The 24182-nt window shown below is 31.6% G+C and overlaps 1 protein-coding gene across 1 annotated transcript in view; it reads left to right on the forward strand.

The window, feature by feature from the left end:
• LOC127723900 (uncharacterized) overlaps positions 1–22861 on the forward strand; it is a 196600-nt gene extending 173739 nt beyond the window's left edge. Inside the window, exons 78-89 of the mRNA XM_052230616.1 lie at positions 2496–2679; positions 7721–7896; positions 9285–9398; positions 10185–10295; positions 11581–11695; positions 13228–13335; positions 14071–14108; positions 15358–15532; positions 16027–16307; positions 17596–17747; positions 18755–18911; positions 20090–22861. Of these exons, the coding sequence (XP_052086576.1) occupies positions 2496–2679; positions 7721–7896; positions 9285–9398; positions 10185–10295; positions 11581–11695; positions 13228–13335; positions 14071–14108; positions 15358–15532; positions 16027–16307; positions 17596–17747; positions 18755–18911; positions 20090–20139 (1661 nt within the window). The 3' untranslated portion in view covers positions 20140–22861. The remainder of the gene's footprint in view (positions 1–2495; positions 2680–7720; positions 7897–9284; positions 9399–10184; positions 10296–11580; positions 11696–13227; positions 13336–14070; positions 14109–15357; positions 15533–16026; positions 16308–17595; positions 17748–18754; positions 18912–20089) is intronic.
• The last annotated feature ends 1321 nt before the right edge of the window (positions 22862–24182 follow it).

Consider the following 24182-nt stretch of genomic DNA (forward strand, 5'->3'; position numbering starts at 1 on the left):
AGCACACCCTATTCATTTCATATGCTATCATAATTTTCTTCTTTAGGATAGTAAGTGGTTCAAATATATGCCAAATGAGACTAAAACTACATGCAAGTTTTCCATTGAAAAGTGAAAAACTGGTCATCAGACCATACTGTCTGCAAAAAAAAGTTGAATTCAAGATTCCTTTTGCAATTAGACTTCTTGTATCATGACATCTTAGCATAGAAATGAGCAAAAAGTAACAAATTTCAATTTCTTATAGCCTCTGTGTGCATTTTTATATGTAAATATGGGCTACGGCCTAAATCGACTCTAAATAATTCTCAGTCTTACATGGCCTAAGACCATTTTATACTCATGTGGTATGCTTTTTGTAACTTTTCTTTACATTTAAAGTACATTTGATATATATGGAAGAATAATGTATGGTTAAAAAACTTCAAAAACTTTAAATTGGTTGAAAAAAATGCATGTTTATGTAAGGCTTCCCTTAATTCAAAAATCTCTATTTTCTGGCACAGGCTCATATAAATTTGACTTTTGAATAACTGTAATAAATCTGATAAATCAAATGAGTGTTCCGTTGCTTTTAATACTTATTATATTAAATTCAAGAGTATTTAAAAAGCAAATTTTTGCAATATTTAAATTTTTTAGGCCAAAATCTTGGCAGTTGAAAATATTTGATTTAAACGTCAAAAATAAACCACCAAATTTCAATATTAAAATGACCCTAGTTTCTATAATATATATCCTATGGCCATGAAACTTGGCCAACTATCTTATAATTGCCTAAGCTTAGGTCATGCAAAGTTTTATTAAAATTGGTCAAGTCTTTCTATCCTATTAGGTCCAAGGACACAGTTATCGTCCTTTGGTTTTCGTTGTCTACAAATATAGTCCCTAGTGTGAACAGTGTATAACTTGCATTTTTTTTTGATACACTTTCCCAATTTATTTCTTGATATTTTATGCATGAAATATTAAGCAAGGGGATGAAATTACATGTTAAAAAAATTTGGGTGCTGAATCTTTATGTTAAGTAGTGATTTGGTCCAGTTAAAAAAGGTCAAAAATTAGAATGTCTGAAGCTGTCAAACTGAATTTTAGCCCCCCTTAACACAGAATTGTCAATATTTTGAGTTAGAGCTGGTAGAAGTTTCTATAATTTTAATATTATTTGTATCAATAGTAGTACACTACACTGTAAAAATCTTTTTGAGATAGAGCAGGTGCGATTTTTTTAATTTGAATTTATTGTCTAAAAGAAATGCACTACAAAATAACTGTGTTCTCGGGCCTGTTGTGCATTATATGTAGATGTATATTTAATTTTTGTGTGAAAATTGGACGATTATTTTTGGAAAAAAACTTTTGTAAAAAAATTCACAATTTAGAGAAATCCTTTTTGTAAACATAAGAACTGGAAAAGTATGGGTATATTGTTGATGAAATGTTGTATAGTTGATGTGCATAATGTGTAGTTGTACATGTTATTTATTGTTGAATTAGCAGATTGATTTAGGGGAAAACTAATCTTAGTTTAAAAATCAAAAACTTGATAATGCTTAGGCCAAAAAAAAGAATATGTCTGTTTCCTGCCTCCAACCATTATAAGATAGGGTCATAAATCAGGTTTTTATTTCCTTTTTTGCACATTAACGAGATCTTGACAAATTTCATGTTTTCTCCAAGTTTGATACTGTTTTACACGTATGCATCCTTTTAATTTGTGCATGTGTGTTGATACATTTATAATTTTCAATGATTTGACAAGACCTTCTACATGATATGTGTTGTTACAAATTTGAGTGAATAATTCAGAGGAATTGGATTTGTAGTCTAATGAGATGACTTTTTCTTGAATAATTTTTTGGAAAGGCAATAAAATATTTTAGGGTTTGCGATTAAACTTAGGGTCAGTCTGGAGGCAGGAAACAAACATGTTTTTTTTTTTTGCCTAATAACATGTTAATAGCAATTCTCTGTAATAACCAAAAACATCCTGAAAGAGTCTGTCAAGCATATCAGATATTGATGAAACTTTTGTATAGAGCATAAAAAATTCTAGAGAAACTATAAAGTACTCCATACAAGGACGAAAATGGAACACACTTTGTCTCTAGAATATATGGTTGCTTATGGTAACCTAAATAAACTCATCATAGATACCAGGATTAAAATGTTGTACGCCAGACACTTGTTTTGTCTACAAAAGACTCATCAGTGACACTATAATAAAAAAAGTTAAAAAGGCCAAATAAAGATCAAAGTTGAAGAGCCTTGATGACCCAAATTCCGAAAGATTAAAACTTTTAGATTGCAGCAAGTATGAGGTCTAGTTTCATTAAATAATATAAAAAGCATAATAGGAACCAAAAATATTGGTAGGTACAACAGACCACATCCCATGTCTTTTGAAATAAATCCTTTAATTTTCTACTTGATATTTGTGAAAATAAAATGATCAAAATTATACATATTTTTATATATATATATATTTTCTTCAGATAATTCCACAGTTATAAATCTAAGCGATGACTTTAATCCATCAGTTCATTTGGTTGGTGGACAAACCAGGGCTTCAGGTCGCTTGGAAATAAAGCCAACTACTTATGGTGTATATTCCCCTGTCTGTGCAAATAATTGGGATGAAGATGATAGTAAAGTGACTTGTCGACAGCTAGGTTACAAGTAAGTGACACTAAAGTGACTCGTCTACAGCTAGGTTACAAGTAGGTGACACTAAAGTGACTTGTCGACAGCTAGGTTACAAGTAAGTGATTTTAAAGTGACTCGTCTGCAGCAAAGTTACAAGTAATTGACACTAAAGTGACTTGTCTACAGCTAGGTTACAAGTAAGTGACACTTAAGTGACTTGTCGACAGCTAGGTTACAAGTAAGTGACACTAAAGTGACTTGTCAGCAGCTAGGTTACAAGTAAGTGACAGTAAAGTGACCTGTCAACAGCTAGGTTACAAGTAAGTGACAGTAAAGTGACCTGTCAACAGCTAGGTTACAGGTTACAAGTAAGTGACAGTATAGTGACTTGTCGACAGCTAGGTTACAAGTAAGAGACTTGTCTACAGCTAGGTTACAAGTAAGTGACAGTAAAGTGACTTGTCAACAGCTAGGTTACAAGTAAGTGACACTAAAGTCACTTGTCGACAGCTAGGTTACAAGTGAGTGACACTAAAGTGACTTGTTGACAGCTAGGTTACAAGTAAGTGACAGTAAAATGACCTGTTGACAGCTTGGTTACAAGTAAGTGACACTAAAGTGACCTGTCTACAGCTAGGTTACAAGTAAGTGATTTAAAAGGGACTTGTCGACAGCTAGGTTACAAGTAAGTGACACTAAAGTGACTTGTTGATAGCTAGGTTACAAGTAAGTGACAGTAAAATGACCTGTTGACAGCTTGGTTACAAGTAAGTGACACTAAAGTGACCTGTCTACAGCTAGGTTACAAGTAAGTGATTTAAAAGGGACTTGTCGACAGCTAAGTTACAAGTAAGTTACACTAAAGTGACTTGTCGACAGCTAGGTTACAAGTAAGTGACAGTAAAATGACTTGTCGACAGCTAGGTTACAAGTAAGTGACAGTAAAATGACCTATTGACAGCTAGGTTACAAGTTAGTGACACTAAAGTGACCTGTCTACAGCTAGGTTACAAGTAAGTGATTTAAAAGTGACTTGTTGACAGCTAGGTTACAAGTAAGTGACACTAAAGTGACTTGTTGATAGCTAGGTTACAAGTAAGTGACAGTAAAATGACCTGTTGACAGCTTGGTTACAAGTAAGTGACACTAAAGTGACCTGTCTACAGCTAGGTTACAAGTAAGTGATTTAAAAGGGACTTGTGGACAGCTAAGTTACAAGTAAGTGACACTAAAGTGACTTGTCAACAGCTAGGTTACAAGTAAGTGACAGTAAAATGACTTGTCGACAGCTAGGTTACAAGTAAGTGACAGTAAAATGACCTGTTGACAGCTAGGTTACAAGTAAGTGACACTAAAGTGACCTGTCTACAGCTAGGTTACAAGTAAGTGATTTAAAAGGGACTTGTCGACAGCTAAGTTACAAGTAAGTGACACTAAAGTGACTTGTCGACAGCTAGGTTACAAGTAAGTGACAGTAAAGTGACTTGTCGACAGCTAGGTTACAAGTAAGTGACAGTAAAGTGACCTGTCGACAGCTAGGTTACAAGTAAGTGACAGTAAAGTGACCTGTCGACAGCTAGGTTACAGGTTACAAGTAAGTGACAGTAAAATGACTTGTTCACAGCTAGGTTACAAGTAAGAGACTTGTTGACAGCTAGGTTACAAGTAAGTGACAGTAAAATGACTTGTTGACAGCTAGGTTACAAGTAAGTGAGATAACAACTTACAGCTGATCTTCAACAAAGGAGAAGGGGCTTCAGTGGATGAGTGGTCTATGTAGTTCAACTACTGTATCATTATCCTGTCACATATGTGACAGGTGCATTCAACACCAATCTTGATTGACTAAGATTTTCAGTTTTCCTACCAAAGGTTGGTGGTTCTCTCAGGGCTCTCCGGTCAGGCTTCTTCCATCAATAAAAACTGGCCGCCATAAAATAACCAACATTGCTGAAAGTGGTGTTAAACACCAATAAATCAACCAATCAATCAACAAACGAGATTCAGTGATTCCCTATGGTAGTAGGACAATACTGTATCAAAAATCTAAATCAAAGGTCAAGGTCATTTGATAACAATTCAGAACTTGCAGACACTATAAAAGTTGCCACTTTTATCAGATCTTAACCAAAATTGGACTACTGAATATTTAATTAGCCATACTTGAAACAAGGTCAATGATAGGGTCAAATTAAATTGCATTACAGAACTCATCAGATTTTAAAAAAATATTTGTTCACATTAGAATGGGATGAACCTTGGTTGATATAAAGAATTATTTTTATTCACTAAATGATTCAAAGGATAATGTCGCCTATTAGCATTATGAACAAATTACAGTGCCATTACATTTTTAGATTCTGGAAAAATACTGAAAATTAGCCAAAGTCAGTAAGATTTGAAGTTTTTCAGCTACCTTTAAGCAATTATATTTGCTATATATAGATATAAGAAGATGTGGTATGAGTGCCAATGAGACAACTCTCCATCCAAGTTACAATTTGTAAAAGTCAATAATTTTTCTATGTCACTTATGAAAATTATATATATAATTGCATTGTAAGTGCTATAAAGCCTACATCATGTACATGTTTTGTCAGATCTAAAAAAAATATATATCAAAGGTTTATATCATAATAATCTTTATTGTCATATAAACAAATTAATTATGTTTGTGACAAAAACATACATATATATATCAATGCAATATGAATTGAACATGAATCAATTAATGCAGTCAAGAAATAATTATAAAAATTAAAAAAAAACATGAAAAATTAATTCTGTCCTCAGTTCTAATAACTGTTTCCAAAAATAGCCGATTAGTTTCACATGTTGTGTTAATAAAGGATGTAATAATTTAATAATATTTTGGTCTTTTGGAAGACTGACATAAATTCGTCTTTCCAATTTAATTTTTTCTGTAATAGTAATGTCTTGGATGAATTTTGAAAAAGAATGCTGATCGACTATTTGGACAGGAATAAAATCCCTTTGAAATGTTATTTATATTGGATTTTGCATTATAAGCACTCTCACACCTACATTTCTTGTCGGAATTTAATGAATTTTATATCAAAGATTTATATCAGCAAAGTTTTCAATTTATTCTATAATTCACACCAATAAACTTTTATTGTAGAAGTTATAAATGCCTTTTTGACTTAGAAAGTTGATGGAAAATTAAATTGTAAGCCTTCTCACTCACTCAATGCTTATGTTTCTTATAGAAAAAGATTAAAAGAACCAATTTAAAAAAAATATGTTAGAGTTATTGCCCTTGGAAAGAAAAAAAAATTTTTGTGCATAGGCAGGGGACATGAAAGGTTTATATTGTTAAGGTCTTGGATGAGTTTGATAATGAGCGGCAATAAACTATTATGGCAGGAGTTATGTATGCCCTTTGGAAATAGAAATTTCTTGTAGAATATTTATGAAAAAGATTAAAAGAACCAATTTGAAAAAAAATACATCAAAATTATTGCCTTTTGGAGGGATAAAATATGTGCATAGGTGGGGGGACATTGGAACGCTGTTCTTTTATAACAGATAGAAAAAACATATGACTTTGGAGGGAAATAAATACAAAAGAAGTAAGCTCTGCCTATTTGTGGCTCCAACATGGTTAAATCAGACCTGCAACCTTAGGGGGGAGGTGGGGGGTGTTGCATGACCTTGGGTGGATGGTGGGAAGGGGGGTGGAGTCTGGTGGGCAACCTTTCTACCTGATGTCTCATTTGAAAGAACCTGTGATCTTTAACACAGGTTTATTGTTATACATTAACCTGTCTTAATTTGCCGAAAAGTGACCTCATTACCTAAGGTAGAATTGGTTATTGATTTGGAGATGTACAGCGGGCGGGCGGCTGCCAAACAGTGTACGTTTATTAACATGAAAACGCTTTGACGAAATCTTTTCAAATTTAGATATGTTGTTTCCTGTGACTAAATGAAGGTCAAATTTAATTTTCACGATTTTAGCTGTTCTCATTGTTGAGTTGTAGACCTTTTCAGTAGCAAAAGTGCTTATTATATGATTTATTCAGTTTGAGTTATTTCCCTTTGAACAGAAATGGTATAATTAATATAAAGTATATGGATAAAATTAAACTGTGTTTCATTTCAACATAAATTGAATATATATATAGGGTTCTTTCAAATGCTGAATCTAAACCTGTATTTAAATATTGGATTTTTGGGCCCAGTTTTCAAGTTGGTCCAAATCAGGGTCCAAAATTAAACTTTGTTTGATTTCAACAAAAATTGAATTTATGGGGTTCTTTGAAATGCTGAATCTAACCATGTATAGTGACTCGATCGATATATATATATTTAGAGATTTTGGATTTTTGGCTCCTTTATCAAATTGGTCCACATTGAGGTCCAAAGGGTCCTAAATTAAACTTTTGTTTGATTTCATCAAAATTTAATTCTTGGGGTTCTTTGATATGCTGATTCTAACAATGTACTTAGATTTTGGATATTGGACCATAATAGGTAAATGTCCAATTTCAAATTTTTCAATTCTTTGACCTCATTCATTTTGTGTCACAAAACCTATGCTGAGTCAAATATTCAATCACAATCCAAATTCAGAGCTGTTTTAAGCTTAAATGTAGTGTCCATACTTGCTCAACTGTTCAGGGTTCGACCACTACAGGAAATCCGGTTTGCTGTCACTCTGACAGCCTCTTGTTAAACATGACATTGTGACTTAAGTGGGGTACCCATCTGGAGTCCCCTATTTCCTATTTAAAGAAGACCTTTTTAAGTTCTGTTACAAGTGATTAGCACAAAATCTTGGTGTACTGTAATATTTTGCTTCATACATATTTTACCTTATCAAGAACATCCATGTGATAGGGTATCAGGAACATCCTTGTGATACGGGTATCAAGAACATCCATGTGATACGGGTTTCATGAAAATCCATGTGATACAGGTATCAAGAACATCCATGTGATACAGGTTTCAAGAACATCCATGTGATACAGGGAGAATTAGCTTTATTAGTAAGAATGCTAAAAAAGTTTGAAATAATTTAATTTCATTTTGCAAATATTTTATATTTTAGTAATTCAAGAATGCACAGCAAATCAGAATATGGTAAAGGAAGGACAGAGAGACCAGGGTTTGGTTACAGGTTTTTCTGTGATGGCACAGAAGCCAATCTGACAGAATGTGCCAATGATTTAGTTTCCTGCTCATCAAGCAATACGGATATAGTGGCTATTGAGTGCTCTAATACAGGTATGTGATATAAATGATCAGGATCTGCTCCTTATTTCAGTTCCTTTTAAGCATGCTCACCTCTAGTGTGGTTATATAGTGGCTATTGACTGCTCTAATACAGGTATTTGATAAAGATGATCAGGATCTGCTCCTTATTTTAGTTCCTCTTGAGCATGCTCAGATTTTTGCTCACCTCTAGTGTGGTGATATAATGGCTATTGACTGCTCTAATACAGTTATTTGATAACGATGATCAGGATCTGCTCTTTGATAACATGCTTCTGGGTGTTAAAGCAGTGATAAATTAATCAATTTCTAAATCAATTTTAACAAAACGTGACAGTAATTTAAGGAAGGTCATTATAAATTCTTCATTTTGTACATTTGAGATTGAAAAGATGTTAACCAAAGACCTTCCAGATCTTTTCTGCTCTTAAAAAATGAAGTCTCTCTAAATTTTATTAAAATATTGATTAAAATCAGAAAGCAACCTGACAACACAAAACCAAAATACAAACCTGGTATGAAGGTCACCTTTGCTGACTGAAAACCTGCCTTGTCAGCTTGTTACTCTCTTCCTATACTGCTGTGTTAACATTTTAAACCTCAATTTAAAGGTCACCTCTAATAAGGTCAGTTTTTGTAGACCTTAGGTGTACAGGTTTGACTGTATAAGTCATTATATTGTGTTAAATAATCGACAAGTGTCCATTTCTAATATATATAACATCAATGAAATGTAGATAAAGGCAACAGTAGTATACCGCTATTCTAAATTCATAAATCCATTGAGAAAAAAACGAATCCGGGTTACAAACTAAAACTGAGGGAAACACATCAAATATAAGATGAGAATAAAGACACAACAGAAACTCAACACTAAAATGCAACACACACAGAAACGAACTATAATATAACAATGGCCATTTTCCTGACTTGGTACAGGACATTTTAAGAAAAAATGGTGGGTTGAACCTTGTTTTGTGGCTAGCCAAACCTCCCGCTTTTATGGCAATGTTAAATATGACATTAAAATGACAAGATTACATGACAGGACTACAATACAAATAAATGGGAGAACATACAGGACAGAGACACACACAAATAATAGCTATCAAAAGGTACCATGATTATAATTTAATACGCCAGATGCGCGTTTCGTCTACATAAGACCCATCAGTGATGCTCAAATCAAAAAAGGTCGAAAGCCAAAACAAGTACAAAGTTGAAGAGCATTGAGGACCAAAAGTTCCAAAAAGTTGTGCCAAATACGGCTAAGGTTATATGCCTGGGATAAGAAAATCCTTAGTATGACTTAAATTTTCACTTACTTATTATACTTCAAGCAAAACAATGTTTGAAGAAGAATGAAAAATAAACAATTTATGTTAAAATTTCTTTTGCAGAATGTTTTGAGAATGAGTTCAATTGTGGTGACCCTAATTCTACATGCATATCTTTGGATCTTCTGTGTAACGGAAATGTGGATTGTCCAAACTTGGCAGATGAACAAAACTGTGGTACGTGTTTGAGTGTAAATGTATTTAATGTGATTTCATTTGTGATATGAGAACAGAGATAAACAGACGTCTGAATTCAATAGGCTTGACTCCAATCGTTATCTTTCTGTCAAGGTATTTGGTCTAGGACAACATTTTAATACATTAGTTGTGCATTTGTTGGGCATAAAATCTACGTCAGTTTGTAGAGCAAAGTGATGAATATCTTTATTTGAATAATTTCTATATCACAGCTTAGATGTAGCCGTCAAACATTGTTTATAAGCAAAGAGAAATATCATATTATAAAAAACTAAATTTTAAACAGGATTCATCTATATATTTTATTGTGTTACCTGTGAAATTATTTGCAAATGTAATTAAATATTGCATGCAATAAAAAAAAATAATACTCTGATAAGTGTAAATATGATATGTCCAATGTATGTACATGCATTTCAGGTTTACGTTTACTTGCAAATTGTTTTCAACAATTCTAACAATTTAACTTTTTATATTTTGTCAAAAGGAAGAAGGGTTATTTTAAATAATTTACATAAAATGATAGAATTTAAGACCATATGTATTTTTGTCAAAAGTACCATGGCCTATTTATCATACCAAAAACAGAATAATTGATTGTTATATTTAAATCCCCCTGAAGGGAAACTTGCTGTATAAAGACTTTTGTTTCTATCTAATGTAAAATGGAAAGTCAAAAACCCTTGTTAGATTATGACATTCTGGTAAACAAACCTAATTTCAATTTACATTCTATTGTATAAAATTCTTTTTTCTATTTTTCAGCTACATGTGGTAGTGATGAGTTTGAATGCAGTAACCATGAATGTATACCACTAATGAATCGCTGTGATGGAGTTCCACAGTGTTCTGATAAATCTGATGAATATAGATGTGGTATGTGTACACATATAGAATAGGAGGCAAAGGTTGCTTGTCAATACTTTTTTTATTTTTATCAATTTTATATTTATGTATATACTAAGAAGACATACAAAATGTTGATTTCAGGAGAATTTTGAATAAATTAAGTGTGTAAAACAATAAAAGATGACAAAACAAATCACAGTTCCTGACTTTTGATAGACACGTTAACATAAACTAGTTCTTTTAAGATCTTAATCCTCGACCTTTAAAACTCAATCAGTTAACAAACAAAAGGTACATATAATAACATACTTTAAAAATCGCGATCGGTACTTGAAAATCACCCAACCAACGGTTTAATAGACAAAACACAAGTTTAAACATGCTGTTTATACAAACTTTTTTTCTTTTTCATTCATACCTTAGTATAATTAGATTGTTTTTAGTTAAAATAAGTACAGAATACTGATTACAAGTTGATAAGCAAGTGTTTGAAATGTAGTCTTGAATCATTTCTGACAGTGTTCTTTTTCCCTTTGGATGAAATATGCTAGTGTACAAAAATCCATGATAATTTTTCCCTAGGGTGTCATTTTTGCCAATAGTACACTAGTATATGAAAATATAAGCTATAGCATTTCATGAAAAAGACCTTTGTGGATGTAAAGGTCATTAAATGCCAAAAGTTCAAGATTACAGCAGCAGTTAAGACTGACATTTGGTTGAATTTTTGAATTCCATTTAAAATTGTCGTAACTTGTCAACAGACTTTAAAGTTGCCATCCCCAAAACCAAAACAACCTACCTATTGTATTGTTCTTGGCCTGAATATTCATGAAATACTTGCCACTGGACATTAAACACGTTACAATTAATCCATCAACAATTCTCATGACTAATGTAGTATTTAGTGCTATTTTTGTAAATACATTCTGGCACACATTTACTTAGACACCTTGTGATAGTCTGTCTGACTGAGGAGAAAAAGTGCCTAATATATCAGGAGGTCAAGACAGATATCAATAATATCTGAGCCACTCTCCCTTAACTATATCACTGCTGAGGTTGTTATCAAGGAAGACAAAGGGTGAGTCAAATATGTGGAAAGAAAATTTCTTGAACTGATAGACCAACATCTAAGAAGACAAAGATGATTGAACAGGTGGATCTTAAAGAGGGAGGATTGAGATAATTGGACTTTCTATTTTGTTTGAATTGACCATAATTGAGGTAGTCTTTATTTAAAGAAGTTTGTTCACAAATGATATACTTATTTTAGTCATTCGGATCTCTATTCCTTTTTTTTTTTTTGCAGTTAAACGACAAGACAATGGTCAAGTATCAGTATATACAGATGGTGCATGGACACTATTGTGTTATTTAAATGATCAGATACTAGCAGAATATCTCTGTAGCATCACTGGATATGGGTATGTAAAACACACACACACACACACATATCATTTACACACATATCGGTATATACAGATGGTTTATGGACAACATTATGTTATTTAGATGATCAGATACTAGCAGAATATCTCTGTAGCATCACTGGATATAATGGGTATGTAAAACATGCACACATGTATACACATCATTTACACACATATCAGTATATACAGATGGTCTATGGACAACATTATGTTATTTAGATGATCAGATACTAGCAGAATATCTCTGTAGCATCACTGGATATGGGTATGTAAAACATGCACACATGTATACACATCATTTACACACATACACATCATTTACACACATATCAGTATATACAGATGGTGTATGGACAACATTATGTTATTTAAATGATCAGATACTAACAGAATATCTCTGTAGCATCACTGGATATGGGTATGTAAAACATGCACACATGTATACACATCATTTACACACATACACATCATTTACACACATATCAGTATATACAGATGGTGTATGGACAACATTATGTTATTTAAATGATCAGATACTAGCAGAATATCTCTGTAGCATCACTTGATATGGGTATGTAAAACATGCACACATGTATACACATCATTTACACACATACACATCATTTACACACATATCAGTATATACAGATGGTGTATGGACAACATTATGTTATTTAAATGATCAGATACTAGCAGAATATCTCTGTAGCATCACTTGATATGGGTATGTAAAACACACCTCAGTATAACATCTATATGTTTTCTTTTGTCATCTCAGGACAGAATCACTTGTCATTGGTGTTAATATTATACAGCAAAAAGTAACAAGTCTAGATTATTTGTAATCATAAAAATACATAGAACCAAAACAAGACCAACACTAAAAACTAAAAATACAAATTCAAAAAGAATCACAAGAAAAGAAAAACATTTTTGTTTGATTGTAAAAAAAACAAATTCAAAGTAGTTTTTTGTCAACCAATTTACCAAGGATATATAGCAAAACCTGAACTTTTAACGGTACAGATTCAGAAAAATGTTTATATTGTATTTATATGTGTGTAGAAAGGACAAGACCTACATTTATTAGATATGTTGATAAGACCCTTAATTTGTGTCTAATAGTGATCATTTCTTCATCCATTTAACAGCAAAAACATGTTTCAATGTTTTCACTTATAGATCTTTCTAACGTTTATTAAGGTGATACCAAACACCTTGACTAAAATTAATTTGGCTCTTTTAATTTTCATAAAATTTTGACAAAATATTTACTTTGACCCTTTGACAAAAATATAAAAAAATTTCAAAAAACTAAAACCACACTATCGGAAAAATTTCATTGGATATATAGCAGTTTGTCAAACACTAATTTTGATCATTGAGAAGCTTATTATTTCCTTGAAAATAGAATGTGATTAAAACGTTCAGCTGATTTTTACCGAGTTATCTCCCTGTAGTGTGATGTATACGTACCACCTTAAGGTTTTGCATCAATGTTGATTCTTATAATTGCCTTTTTTCAGACCATACAGTAGTTACTCTGCTGGAGTATCAATAACTAATGGGTTTCTGGCACAGTCTGCTTCCAATCCTACCGGTATCATCACAAACTATGTGTTAAACACTCAAATGTAAGTATCTAAAGTGGATGCATTATAATTCGTGAAATACTAATTTTTGTTGATTTCATGGGTATAGGGAGACCACAAATTTAAATGTTCAGGGAAATACAGATTTTCTATAGATTTGTAAGCATAATTTGTAAAAACAACAAAATCAAATATCCACAAAAATCCTCCATCTAAGAAAACTGGTTAAGCCATGAATATAAATGAAACCACAGTTTACACACAGAAACGCTCAGAAGATTACTGGTTTATGACATTCTGGTACTCAGTCAGGTAAGAACTACAAACAGTAGTAAAATTAAGCATACAATCAGTTCAATTTGGGGAAAAAATGGTCTGTTTTATTTTTTCTATACATGACAAAATCATTGGAAAATAGTTATTTTTTTCAAGAATTGCACAGATTGTAAGTGTGATTTTACTTCTTATACTTGCTCTTACTTGACTGAGTACCAGAATGTTCTATCACAGATTAGGTAACCTGTTGATAATTATATCCTCTGGAGTCAAAAATGGGAAGTATGAAAATAGTTTTAATGACAGCAGATCTCATCCAATCAAAAATATCTTTACATATAAAATTGTATTAGAATTGAATATTTTTAGACTGGAAGTCAAGTTGGTGTAACCTCAATCAAAAAATGACATTAATTTCTTAATAAGTGTATTCCCCTATTAGTTTGGTTAAAATGAGTGGTGAAACTGGTTTTATTAATGAAAATTTATATATCTTTGCAGGTCTTGTAGTGCTTTAACAATTCAGTGTGGAAACATTGGTGAGTAGAAAACACTTTTAATTACAATTAGTATGTTAAGAATTGCGCTAGTGTTAAACCTACCCTTTTGCAGTGGGGCCGCTATCTCTGTGACGTCATGTTATTGTGAAGTATGATAATGTTACTATTGAATAGAAAGTGGTAATGGTAGACATATTTGTATCTATAACGCCTTTACGAAGCTTGAGATCACAATAACAATACACAACCCAACTCATTAGTCTACATAGTAAGAACTGAAATGATCACAATTTCCCAAATAGATATTGAAAATTGTTTAGTCTCAAAGTTTGTGAGAAACTTCAACAACTAACAGGAAATTCAGAAACTGAAACAAATACTACTTGTGAAATTAAGATTATTTTTATGGCTGACAGAAATTAAGGATTGGAATGGTTCAAACATTTTGCTTTTAATTATACCCCCGCTTTAAAAAAGTGGGGGTACACTGTTTTACCTCTGTCAATCCATCCGTCCGTCAGTCCATCCATCTGTCAGTCCGTCCTTCCATCCCATGAATATTTTTTGTCGCATCTTTTTCAGGAACTACAATACAAGGATTTCTGAAATTTGGTTTCAGGGTTTATATAAGTCAGCTATACTGTGTGATGCGTTTCCAGATTCATCACTCAACAACTTCCTGTTTACCGAACACTTGTATCATTTTACACATGATAGCCAAGTTGAAAATTTTTGTCACATTTTTCTCAGGACTACAATACGTAGATTTCTGAAATTTGGTTTCAGGGTTTATATAAGTCAGCTATACAGTGTGATGCGTTTTCAGATTCATCACTCAACAACTTCCTGTTCACCGAAATATTTGGGCGGGGGTATCATCAGTGAGCAGTAGCTCGCAGTTTCACTTGTTTGTATTTGATTTAATTTTTGTTCCAAATATCTTTGTCATTGAAGAGCCAGCTAGAATTCATATTTTTAATCCAAAATATAACTGTTGAAGTACTTGTGAATCTGACAATGGCAGGTCGCTTAAAAGTTACTTTGTTTTTTTCTATTACATTTACTGTGGTATCTGATTGGTTTATTAGATCCTTTCAAGGTCGTTTGTAAGTCAATTACTTTAATAACCAGATTTAAGAAATGAAATTGAAAATCCAGGTTAAAAATTAAGAGATTTGATGGGAAAAAAAAAGATTCCCAAACTATAGTTTTAGTGCATATAAGTGCCCTGTTATGACATTAATATTGTACTATGCAATAGATAATCCACCTATAATTTGTATTATAGAATGTGGAGTTCCATCAGTTTCCTCGACCTCCGTTGGATCCTACATACTCTTTGGAAATGATGCTATACCAGGAGAGTGGCCATGGCAAGGTCTGTTTTTTATGGATGGAAGTTCTGGATGTGGTGCAACTTTAATCAGCCCGTACTATGCCATTACTGCAGCACATTGTGTGGAGTAAGTGTAATGCTCTTACATTAACCTTGGTATTAAAAGACAGTTTTGTTTTGACTACTTTTAGTTTTCTCTTTATGGACTGTAATGTTCCATTGGCCGCTGCTTTAGATTGAAAAAGCTAAGGTAGAAGTTTAAGAGCTTGAAATTAAGATACAATCTATTCAAAACAAGAAATTATTTAAATCTGGAATAATTTTGAATTCTGTAAAATTGATAAGAAATATATGATGAAAACTAACCCAATTTAGGAGGGTTAGCCATGCATGCATGCATGCATGGCTAAGCGGGGTTAGTTAGTTCATACTGAAATATCAGTGAAAGTAAAATTAACCTTAGCCATGCATGCCATTCAAAATTATTCCAGATTCAAATAGTTCCTTGTTTTAAACTTATTTGTCCTTTTACTAAGAAATACAAGTGATACAATTCCGTTGTCATTTTGTATAATACTGTTGCAAAAACAAAAATGTCCAAGAAATTTTTTTTATATCCAGGAGTTGGACCAGTTATATGATTCATGTAGGTGAAGTAAAAGAATCAGAAATGCTTGGAGCAAGTGATGATGGACAAAGATTAAATGTAGCTCAGGTAACTGCTCACCCAGACTATCGAGGATACAGTAATAGTTACCTGTCGGACATTGCCATTGTAAGACTGTCACAGCCAGCTAATTATAACAACTATGTAAGACCTGCCTGTCTGGCCACAGAAGTCAAAGAAAGTTTTGAAAACTGTTACGTCACAGGCTGGGGATATAGAGAAGACATAGATTTTGGTAAAGTTTGATTTTCTTAACTGTAGTCCCTGAAAACAAGGCTATAATGTGGATTCATTTATTTTTGTGGATACCAATTTTTGTTGATTGAGAAAAAATGAAAGTTTGTTGATATATATTTCCATGGTTTTGCCAAAGTCTGCATACAAGCTTATACAAAATGTGGTCTTCTTTGAATATTTGTGGTTTACATAGGCCCACAAAATACATGAAAGATTATAGTATCTCACAAAAATAAATGAAGTAAATTTCCAAACAATATTTACTTTTTATTAGTAGCAAATGGAAGATATTTTTAAGAATCTGGGAGAGTTGAAACTTGGTATATTGTATTGCAGCCTGTCTATTGTCTAAAAGCATGAACTATTGACCTCTAGATGTCTTAATTTTGGTGCCTCAATGTCATCTTCACATCTCTTTTCATGCAAAGTAATATTCCAATTTGAGTGATGTCATGAAGGTTAAAGGTCAAAGGAGATTTATACACTACACTTCAGGTGGATTTTCCTTTTTTCATCTGCCCACTGTCAGAAGTCCACTCATGTCCACTCAAACTTAACATCAAATTTAGTATAATATTGAACACTATAGTCTTTTCTTATTTTTCAATAACATTAATGATATCAGTTTTACTGCTCCACTGAACTACAGGCTCCTGACTTGGGACAGGCAAATAAAGAATGTGGCTGGGTTAAACATGTTTGTGAGTGCTCATTATTTCAAAAAATGTTTTAACAGCAAATTTTGATGAAACAATATCTGTATCTGTATATGGTGAAGACATCGTTGGTTTGCAGTGTTTCATATTCATCATTTGAAAATAAAAACATGGGATTGAAAATACTTTAAATTTAAAAGTTTTTGTGATTTTTTAACTATTGCAAACAATTTGAGCTGTGACAAATTCCCCAAAATATAAATTTGCATTCTAAATTTATATAGCATTATTTTCATATTTTCATGCAGCATTTCCTTAATTAGCAATAATAAATCTCAAATTTTTGTAAATTTTTCAATATTACAATAATAAATGTAAGCTAAACTTTCTGAATTTACAGTAGTATTTATTTTGGCACTAAATTTCTTAGTTGGAGGGATCTAGGAAGTCCATAAAATCAGAACCAAAAATCATAATATCTAGCAGTAGTAGGATGTAGCAAGTTTTCACTGTATATTATTCCATAAAAAATGAACTCAATATAAATCTCCAAACATTCTTTTTATATTTTACAGTTATAAGAAATAAGATATCCTTTTCATAGTTAGATTATATTTTTCGTTTTAATAGCTCCAGTGCCAGACAACCTACAAGAAGTTAGAGTTGATATTAATGTAGATGTAGACAGATGTAACAAGAGTATTCAGACTAACATAGGAATTAATGTACCTGCTACTGGTATCTGTGTAGAAAACAAGAATCCATACTCTCCATCCTGTCATGTAAGTACCTGCTACTGGTATCTGTGTAGAAAAAAAAAATCCATACTCACCATCCTGTCATGTATGACCTCCTACTGGTATCTGTGTAGAAAACAAAAACCCATACTCACCATCCTGTCATATAAGTACCTTCTACTGGTATCTGTGTAGAAAACAAAAATCCATACTCACCATCCTGTCATATAAGTATCTCCTACTGGTATCTGTAGAAAAAAAATCATACTCACCATCCTGTCATATAAGTACCTCCTACTGGTATATGTGTAGAAAACAAAAACCCATACTTACCATCCTGTCATATAAGTACCTCCTACTGGTATATGTGTAGAAAACAAAAACCCATACTCATCATCCTGTCATATAAGTACCTCCTACTGGTATCTGTGTAGAAAACCCATACTCACCATCCTGTCATATAAGTACCTCCTACTGGTATCTGTAAAAAACAATAACCCATACTCACCATCCTGTCTTGTAAGTATCTCCTACTGATATCTGTGTAGAAAACAAAAATCCATACTCACCATCATGTCATATAAGTACCTTCTACTGGTATCTGTGAGAAAATAAAACCATACTCACCATCCTGTTAATGCAAAAAAAAACCCAACAGTATGGATAGTATACTACATGCATTTTGTACAGTTGATTCAAATAATATGAGATTAAGTTGTTGCACATAATATGAAGATGTGCATATTATTTTTGGTGAAAATTGATTTTGGTAAAAACTTTTTATTTCCTTTTTTCATCACAAATTTTCAGAAATACTTTTTGTTAGAGAGACATCTCCAAAGATGTATTTTTGGTTCTTTATATGCAGACGTGCATATTTTTATGTTGTGAAAATTGAGAACAATAATTTGCTATAAAAAACTTTTTGCTAAGATTTCAATAAAGATTGATATGCAAGTACAATATGCTATCCCAAATTGGGTCCCTATGTTAAACATGACAACTAGTATATATATATATATATTGTTTAATGCTACATGTTTTTATTCCAGGGTGATTCTGGTGGTCCATTAGTATGTCAAAACAAATATGGACGATGGGAGTTAGTGGGTGTAACCAGTTTTGGGAAGCCTTATTGTCGTGGAGACCAAATCCCAGCCATTTATCAGAGTGTACCATATCATATTGACTGGATTATACAACAGACAGGTAAAATTATAGATATGGTTACCAGTTATTTATATGGTTATTACATAAATAAAGACAGGATTGGTGGTCTTGTGGTAAGTGTGCTCGCTTTGAGTGTTGGAGGCCTTGGGTTTGATCATAAGCTGTGCCAAACCAAAGACTTGAAAATTGGTATTTGTTGCTTCTCTCCACTGAGCACAAAACATTTAGAAGTAACAGCAAAGATTGGTCTGCACAGAATTAGAATATGTGTCTGTGTAGGTTGACATGTCTTCCTGCAGACTGTTACATTATTAACTAGCCTGTTTTTTCTAGTATGATACAGGGTCATTTGCATGTCACATTAACTTATTCATGTCCTAAATATGTATTTGATTTGCAACTGGTTGTTAATCATCCATCCATCATCATCATACATACATACAGAAATTTATATACTGTAAATTCAGAAATTATTGCGTGCATTTATTATTGTGATTGTTGAAGAAAAGACAAAAATGCTAGTTTAATTATTGCAATTTCAGGAAAATCTGCATACAGATATATGTATCAGATATCAGAATGCGAGTTCTTACTATTGCGATACTCACCCAGTCTCATTATTCGCATTAATAAAAACCTCGCAATAATTTCTGAATTTACAGTATTTCCTAGCAGAATATTGTATTTGAAATGATAATTGTTCATATGAAAAAGGTGTTGTTTTTATTATAGTTTCAAGCTTATTTCCCAAAGTCTAAAAAATTGTGAATAAATTTATTAGACACTATTAAAGGTCACTAAAACCAGCTCAAAGTATGTGAGGTCACACAGCTTTGAGATGGAATTTTAACAAGAGATGAGCAGATTGATGCAGAGACGAGGAAGACAGCTTGGACCTATGGTTTAAGCATTTGTACTCTGAATTTTGAATGTTGACCATTATTTTTTGTTTTTTTCTGTTTTTTTTTTGTTTTTTTGTTGTCTCATAGACCTTATTTATATTTGTTCATCATTACTTGACATCATTGCCATTCCTGTAAAATTGTGTCACCAGAAAAAATGACTGATACCACAAAAAATAAGCAATGGTTGTACGACATCAATAGTTCAAATGTCGCAAATTTCATGGTTTAGTGTTGCAGATGCCCAAATAGTGATATTGGTCTATTGACATATATACCGTACACCTCATGTAATTGATTTTAACTTTTTTACAGGTATACAGATAAACATGGCAAACACACCAACACCTCCACCGGGTCCCTGATCAACCATAGGACCATGGACCATTGGAAAACATTCCTTAAACCAAAGAATTAGTTTGCTGTTACTTACAATCAAATATTTATTGTCTACACACCTTTAAAATTTGTGCTTTAAAAAGTCATAGAATGTAACTCTTGACTTGAATGAGGGTAGACTCATATTACAGCTTTCTTCATGTTTTTCTGACAGTGCCATTATGTTTATATATGTACTGATACATTTTTTTATTATTTATTATGAAATTGAATACTGTGTATTTATTATCATTTGTGGGGAACCAATTATTATCATTTGTGGGGAACCAATTATTATCATTTGTGGTGTACCAATTATTATCATTTGTGGATATAGGTAAACTATGAATTAAAATGTTCAACGAAGTATAAATTTTCTATAGGCTTGTATGCAGACTTTGGCAAAACCTCAAAATCAAACATCTACAGAAATACAATATTTCCTCAATCCACTAAAACTGGTAACCAAGTAAATGAATGAATCAGCAGCTTCATATGTTTGATGTCATTCACTCATTATGTTATCAAGAAGATCAGCATTTATTTGTATATCTATACATTTTTTATTTTATTATTTTTAAAAGGCGTTATAGGTTAATTTGTTAAGGAAATTCAGCCTAAAAATTATATAAAAGTCAAAAATTATTTAATACATATATATACTTCCTCTGTAATTAGGTCATAATATATTCTAGTATATATTTGATAGAATAAGTCATTTTAAATCATTGAATATAAAACTTTCAAGAAAAGTTTATCAAAAATAGATCATGGAAAGTTGAAATAAATTTTTTCTCTATCTAGGAAATTTGCTATTAATTTGATCTTAGTCTCCTTATCTTTTTTTCAATGGTCTGATGGTTTGATTTTTTTTTCTTTCCTATTGTTTTAACTATTTAGGAGTTATAACCTGTCAACCCCTGAAGCAAAAAATAAATCCATGACCTGCAGTTTTCTTCAGAATTTTGTCATGACATATAAAATCCTTTGCTCCTTTTTTGCTCATAATTTAATATAATTTACTATTTGAAAATTATCAATGTATGTTCGATAAAGGCCTGTCATATTACTATTTAAGCTAAATAATGTCTGTATTTGTGAATATTATCACTGATTCAGGAGTTTCTGAAAATGACTTACCTCATACTGGACTCCAGCCAATTAATAATCAAAACAAAAGTTAAAACAACTTTCAGTTTAAATTTTTTTTTTTGCCCCACAGAAGGCAATATTTAATGAAGTCTTGATTCAGTTGAATTCTTGGTTTTAACCTGCATTAATCATCTGGTAAATTGACTGGTATCCTGGAAATACACTATAATAATGTATTAGAAAAATATTTTTGGGATTGTTAATAAATGTTTATTCAATAGAAAAACAAAGGATATAGCAGAATTAAGGTGGTACCAAACACCTTGACTAAAATTAGTTTGGCTCATTTAATTTTCATAAAATTTTGACAAAATATTTACTTTGACCCTTTGACAATAATATAAAAATTTCAAAAAACTTGAACCACACACTTTATTGGTAAAAATTTCAGTTTGACAAACACTAATTTTGATCATTGAGAAGCTTAATATTTCCTTCATAGTAGAAAGTGATTAAAACGTTCAGCTGATTTTTACAAAGTTATCTCCCTGTAGTGTTATATATGTACCATCTTAATAAACAAAATTTGAAACAGAAGAAAACAAAGAAAAAAAATAATCAGAAAATTGGAAATGTAAGGAAGAATACAATTATATTTTTGTTATCATATTTTTATTTTGAAACATGATTCATCTCTAACTTTTGCCAACAAATCATTATAATCATCAATAATTAATATATAAGGTTTTATTATAGATTTTTATCACATTTATGTTTTGTAAATATTATCGTAATTAACCACAACAGAGGTATTATATGATGTAAAAGGTGCTTTCATCATTACTAAAAAAAATTTAGTTCTGAAACGGGTTTTGAAATGATTACATAAGCTAACATCAATGACATTGTCTAGGAAAATTGTGATACACATATCATCTATGGTCTTTCAACATGCCCTAAAATGAGATTGTAGCCAAAAACTCCTTTTGATTATTTAGGGCCATGGATCACCTATAATTCCTAGATCAGACTTCAAACAGTTTTAATGACAAGATACTGGAAAACCACGAGTTTAAATCATAAGAATCTCGTCATAAGTTCTCTGATGTTATATTAATACTTATCTGTAGTAAAATATAGTGTAGTGATGTTTATATGTAATTTTTTTCAATAATTGTGTTGGTTGGTTGACTTTTTATTGTATCTTCTTTAATTCAGGGGAAGATCCATAGGTGGTCCAAGGGGCCCTTGGGTCAGTTTTTTTTCTGATTTTCGATTGACAGGCTTCCTTTTTGAAGATCTTGGTATTTCCAAAAACTAAAATTTACAATGTAATAACATATATTTTAGATAGTAACTTATACTAGTGTTTTTCAAATCTTTGAAAAATGATAATGATTTTTCTTTGTTTTGCATAATACATGAGTTTGACTTATCACAATCATGTACATATATCTCCATCATATCATTTGACATGCATCCTTTGTTATTACATTTATTGTTAAGAACAGCTGGGCTGGTCCTAGTCTGTTCTCAGTTTTATAGTGTGTGACTATTTTATATTACAGTTATAATCAAAATATATATTTTAATAATAAAGCATATATTCGTCTTCTATTTACTTTTTTGTCATAAGGTAATATAGTATGTATCTATATAGGAGATTTTGTTAGGACGTTACAAAAGCATCACTTAAGAACTGCTTGTTTTCTTTGTTGTTGGGTAACTGCCTTATTGACATATGCAATGACATTCAACTGAACATATGTCAAAATAAGCCTGTTATACACAGTATATAGCACCAATGTACTGCCACAACTAAGTAATTTTATTCTGATATAATCTGTATGAAATACATGACATGTAAACCAGCTGGAGTAGCTGTCACAAGGAGGAGCAAAAATAAGAATTTAGAATTTGAACACCTAATTAGCGTGTTATATTAAAATTACATTTTACATAAAATACTTTTAATTTATTAATCGCATCAGTGAGTTTATTTTCAAACTTACCATCACATATATACTTTTCATCGTAACTACATTTTATGAAGGCTCATTATAAGAAGATTTGAGCGAATATGATTTGTGAGCAGAATCAACTTTTATATTATCACACCATAGTTTAAATATTTTGTTTTCATTGCACAAATATACAGCTCTTGTTGATATATCATGAATTTTGTCATCCTTGTGATACATAGGTACTCAAGTCTCTAACAACTATTTTGTCAAAGATTCAACATTTAGTTAAAAACAGTATTGTAAACATTTCATTTCTTCATTTCCCTTATACACTCTGAAAATTTTGTATTGTTTGAAAGGCAAATCTATAAACAATATAATGACAACCATTTTCAAAAAACAAATGCTACTTGATAAACATGTTCTTCACAAAATCCAAAAAAATGAGTGTATGACAGTTAAAATTAGATCCACTATGGACAATTTTATGTTTACTTTTGTTTGATACATGATAGATTGTAATTTATGATTAGGATCTTTTTACAAACAACTTTTAGAATTTTGATTTGAATCTTAAAAGTAAATTAAAACAGTTATTAGTTTGCACCTGAAATTACTTATATGAAAATGAGTAAATTTTGTAAACCATTTAAAAAAAGTGGTAATTTGATTCTAAACAAATAAGATGATTGTAATTTGGTAATTTTTCTACGAGAATCTATTATAGTAATATGGTGACTTTAGAAGTATGTCATAATTGACTTTTTTTGACGAAGAAATATTATTCTAATTAGTTATCAAAGGTACCAGGCTTATAATTTGGTACGCCAGACGCGCGTTTCGTCTGCATAAGACTCATCAGTGATGCTCAGATCAAAATAGTTAGAAAGCCAAAACAAGTACAAAGTTGAAGAACAAAAATATTATTTTATCGAATAACCTAATCTACTTATAAACAATAAACAATAAGGCAA

Source organism: Mytilus californianus, unplaced genomic scaffold, assembly GCF_021869535.1.
Source record: "Mytilus californianus isolate M0D057914Y unplaced genomic scaffold, xbMytCali1.0.p SCAF_13, whole genome shotgun sequence".
NCBI lineage: Eukaryota > Metazoa > Mollusca > Bivalvia > Mytilida > Mytilidae > Mytilus > Mytilus californianus.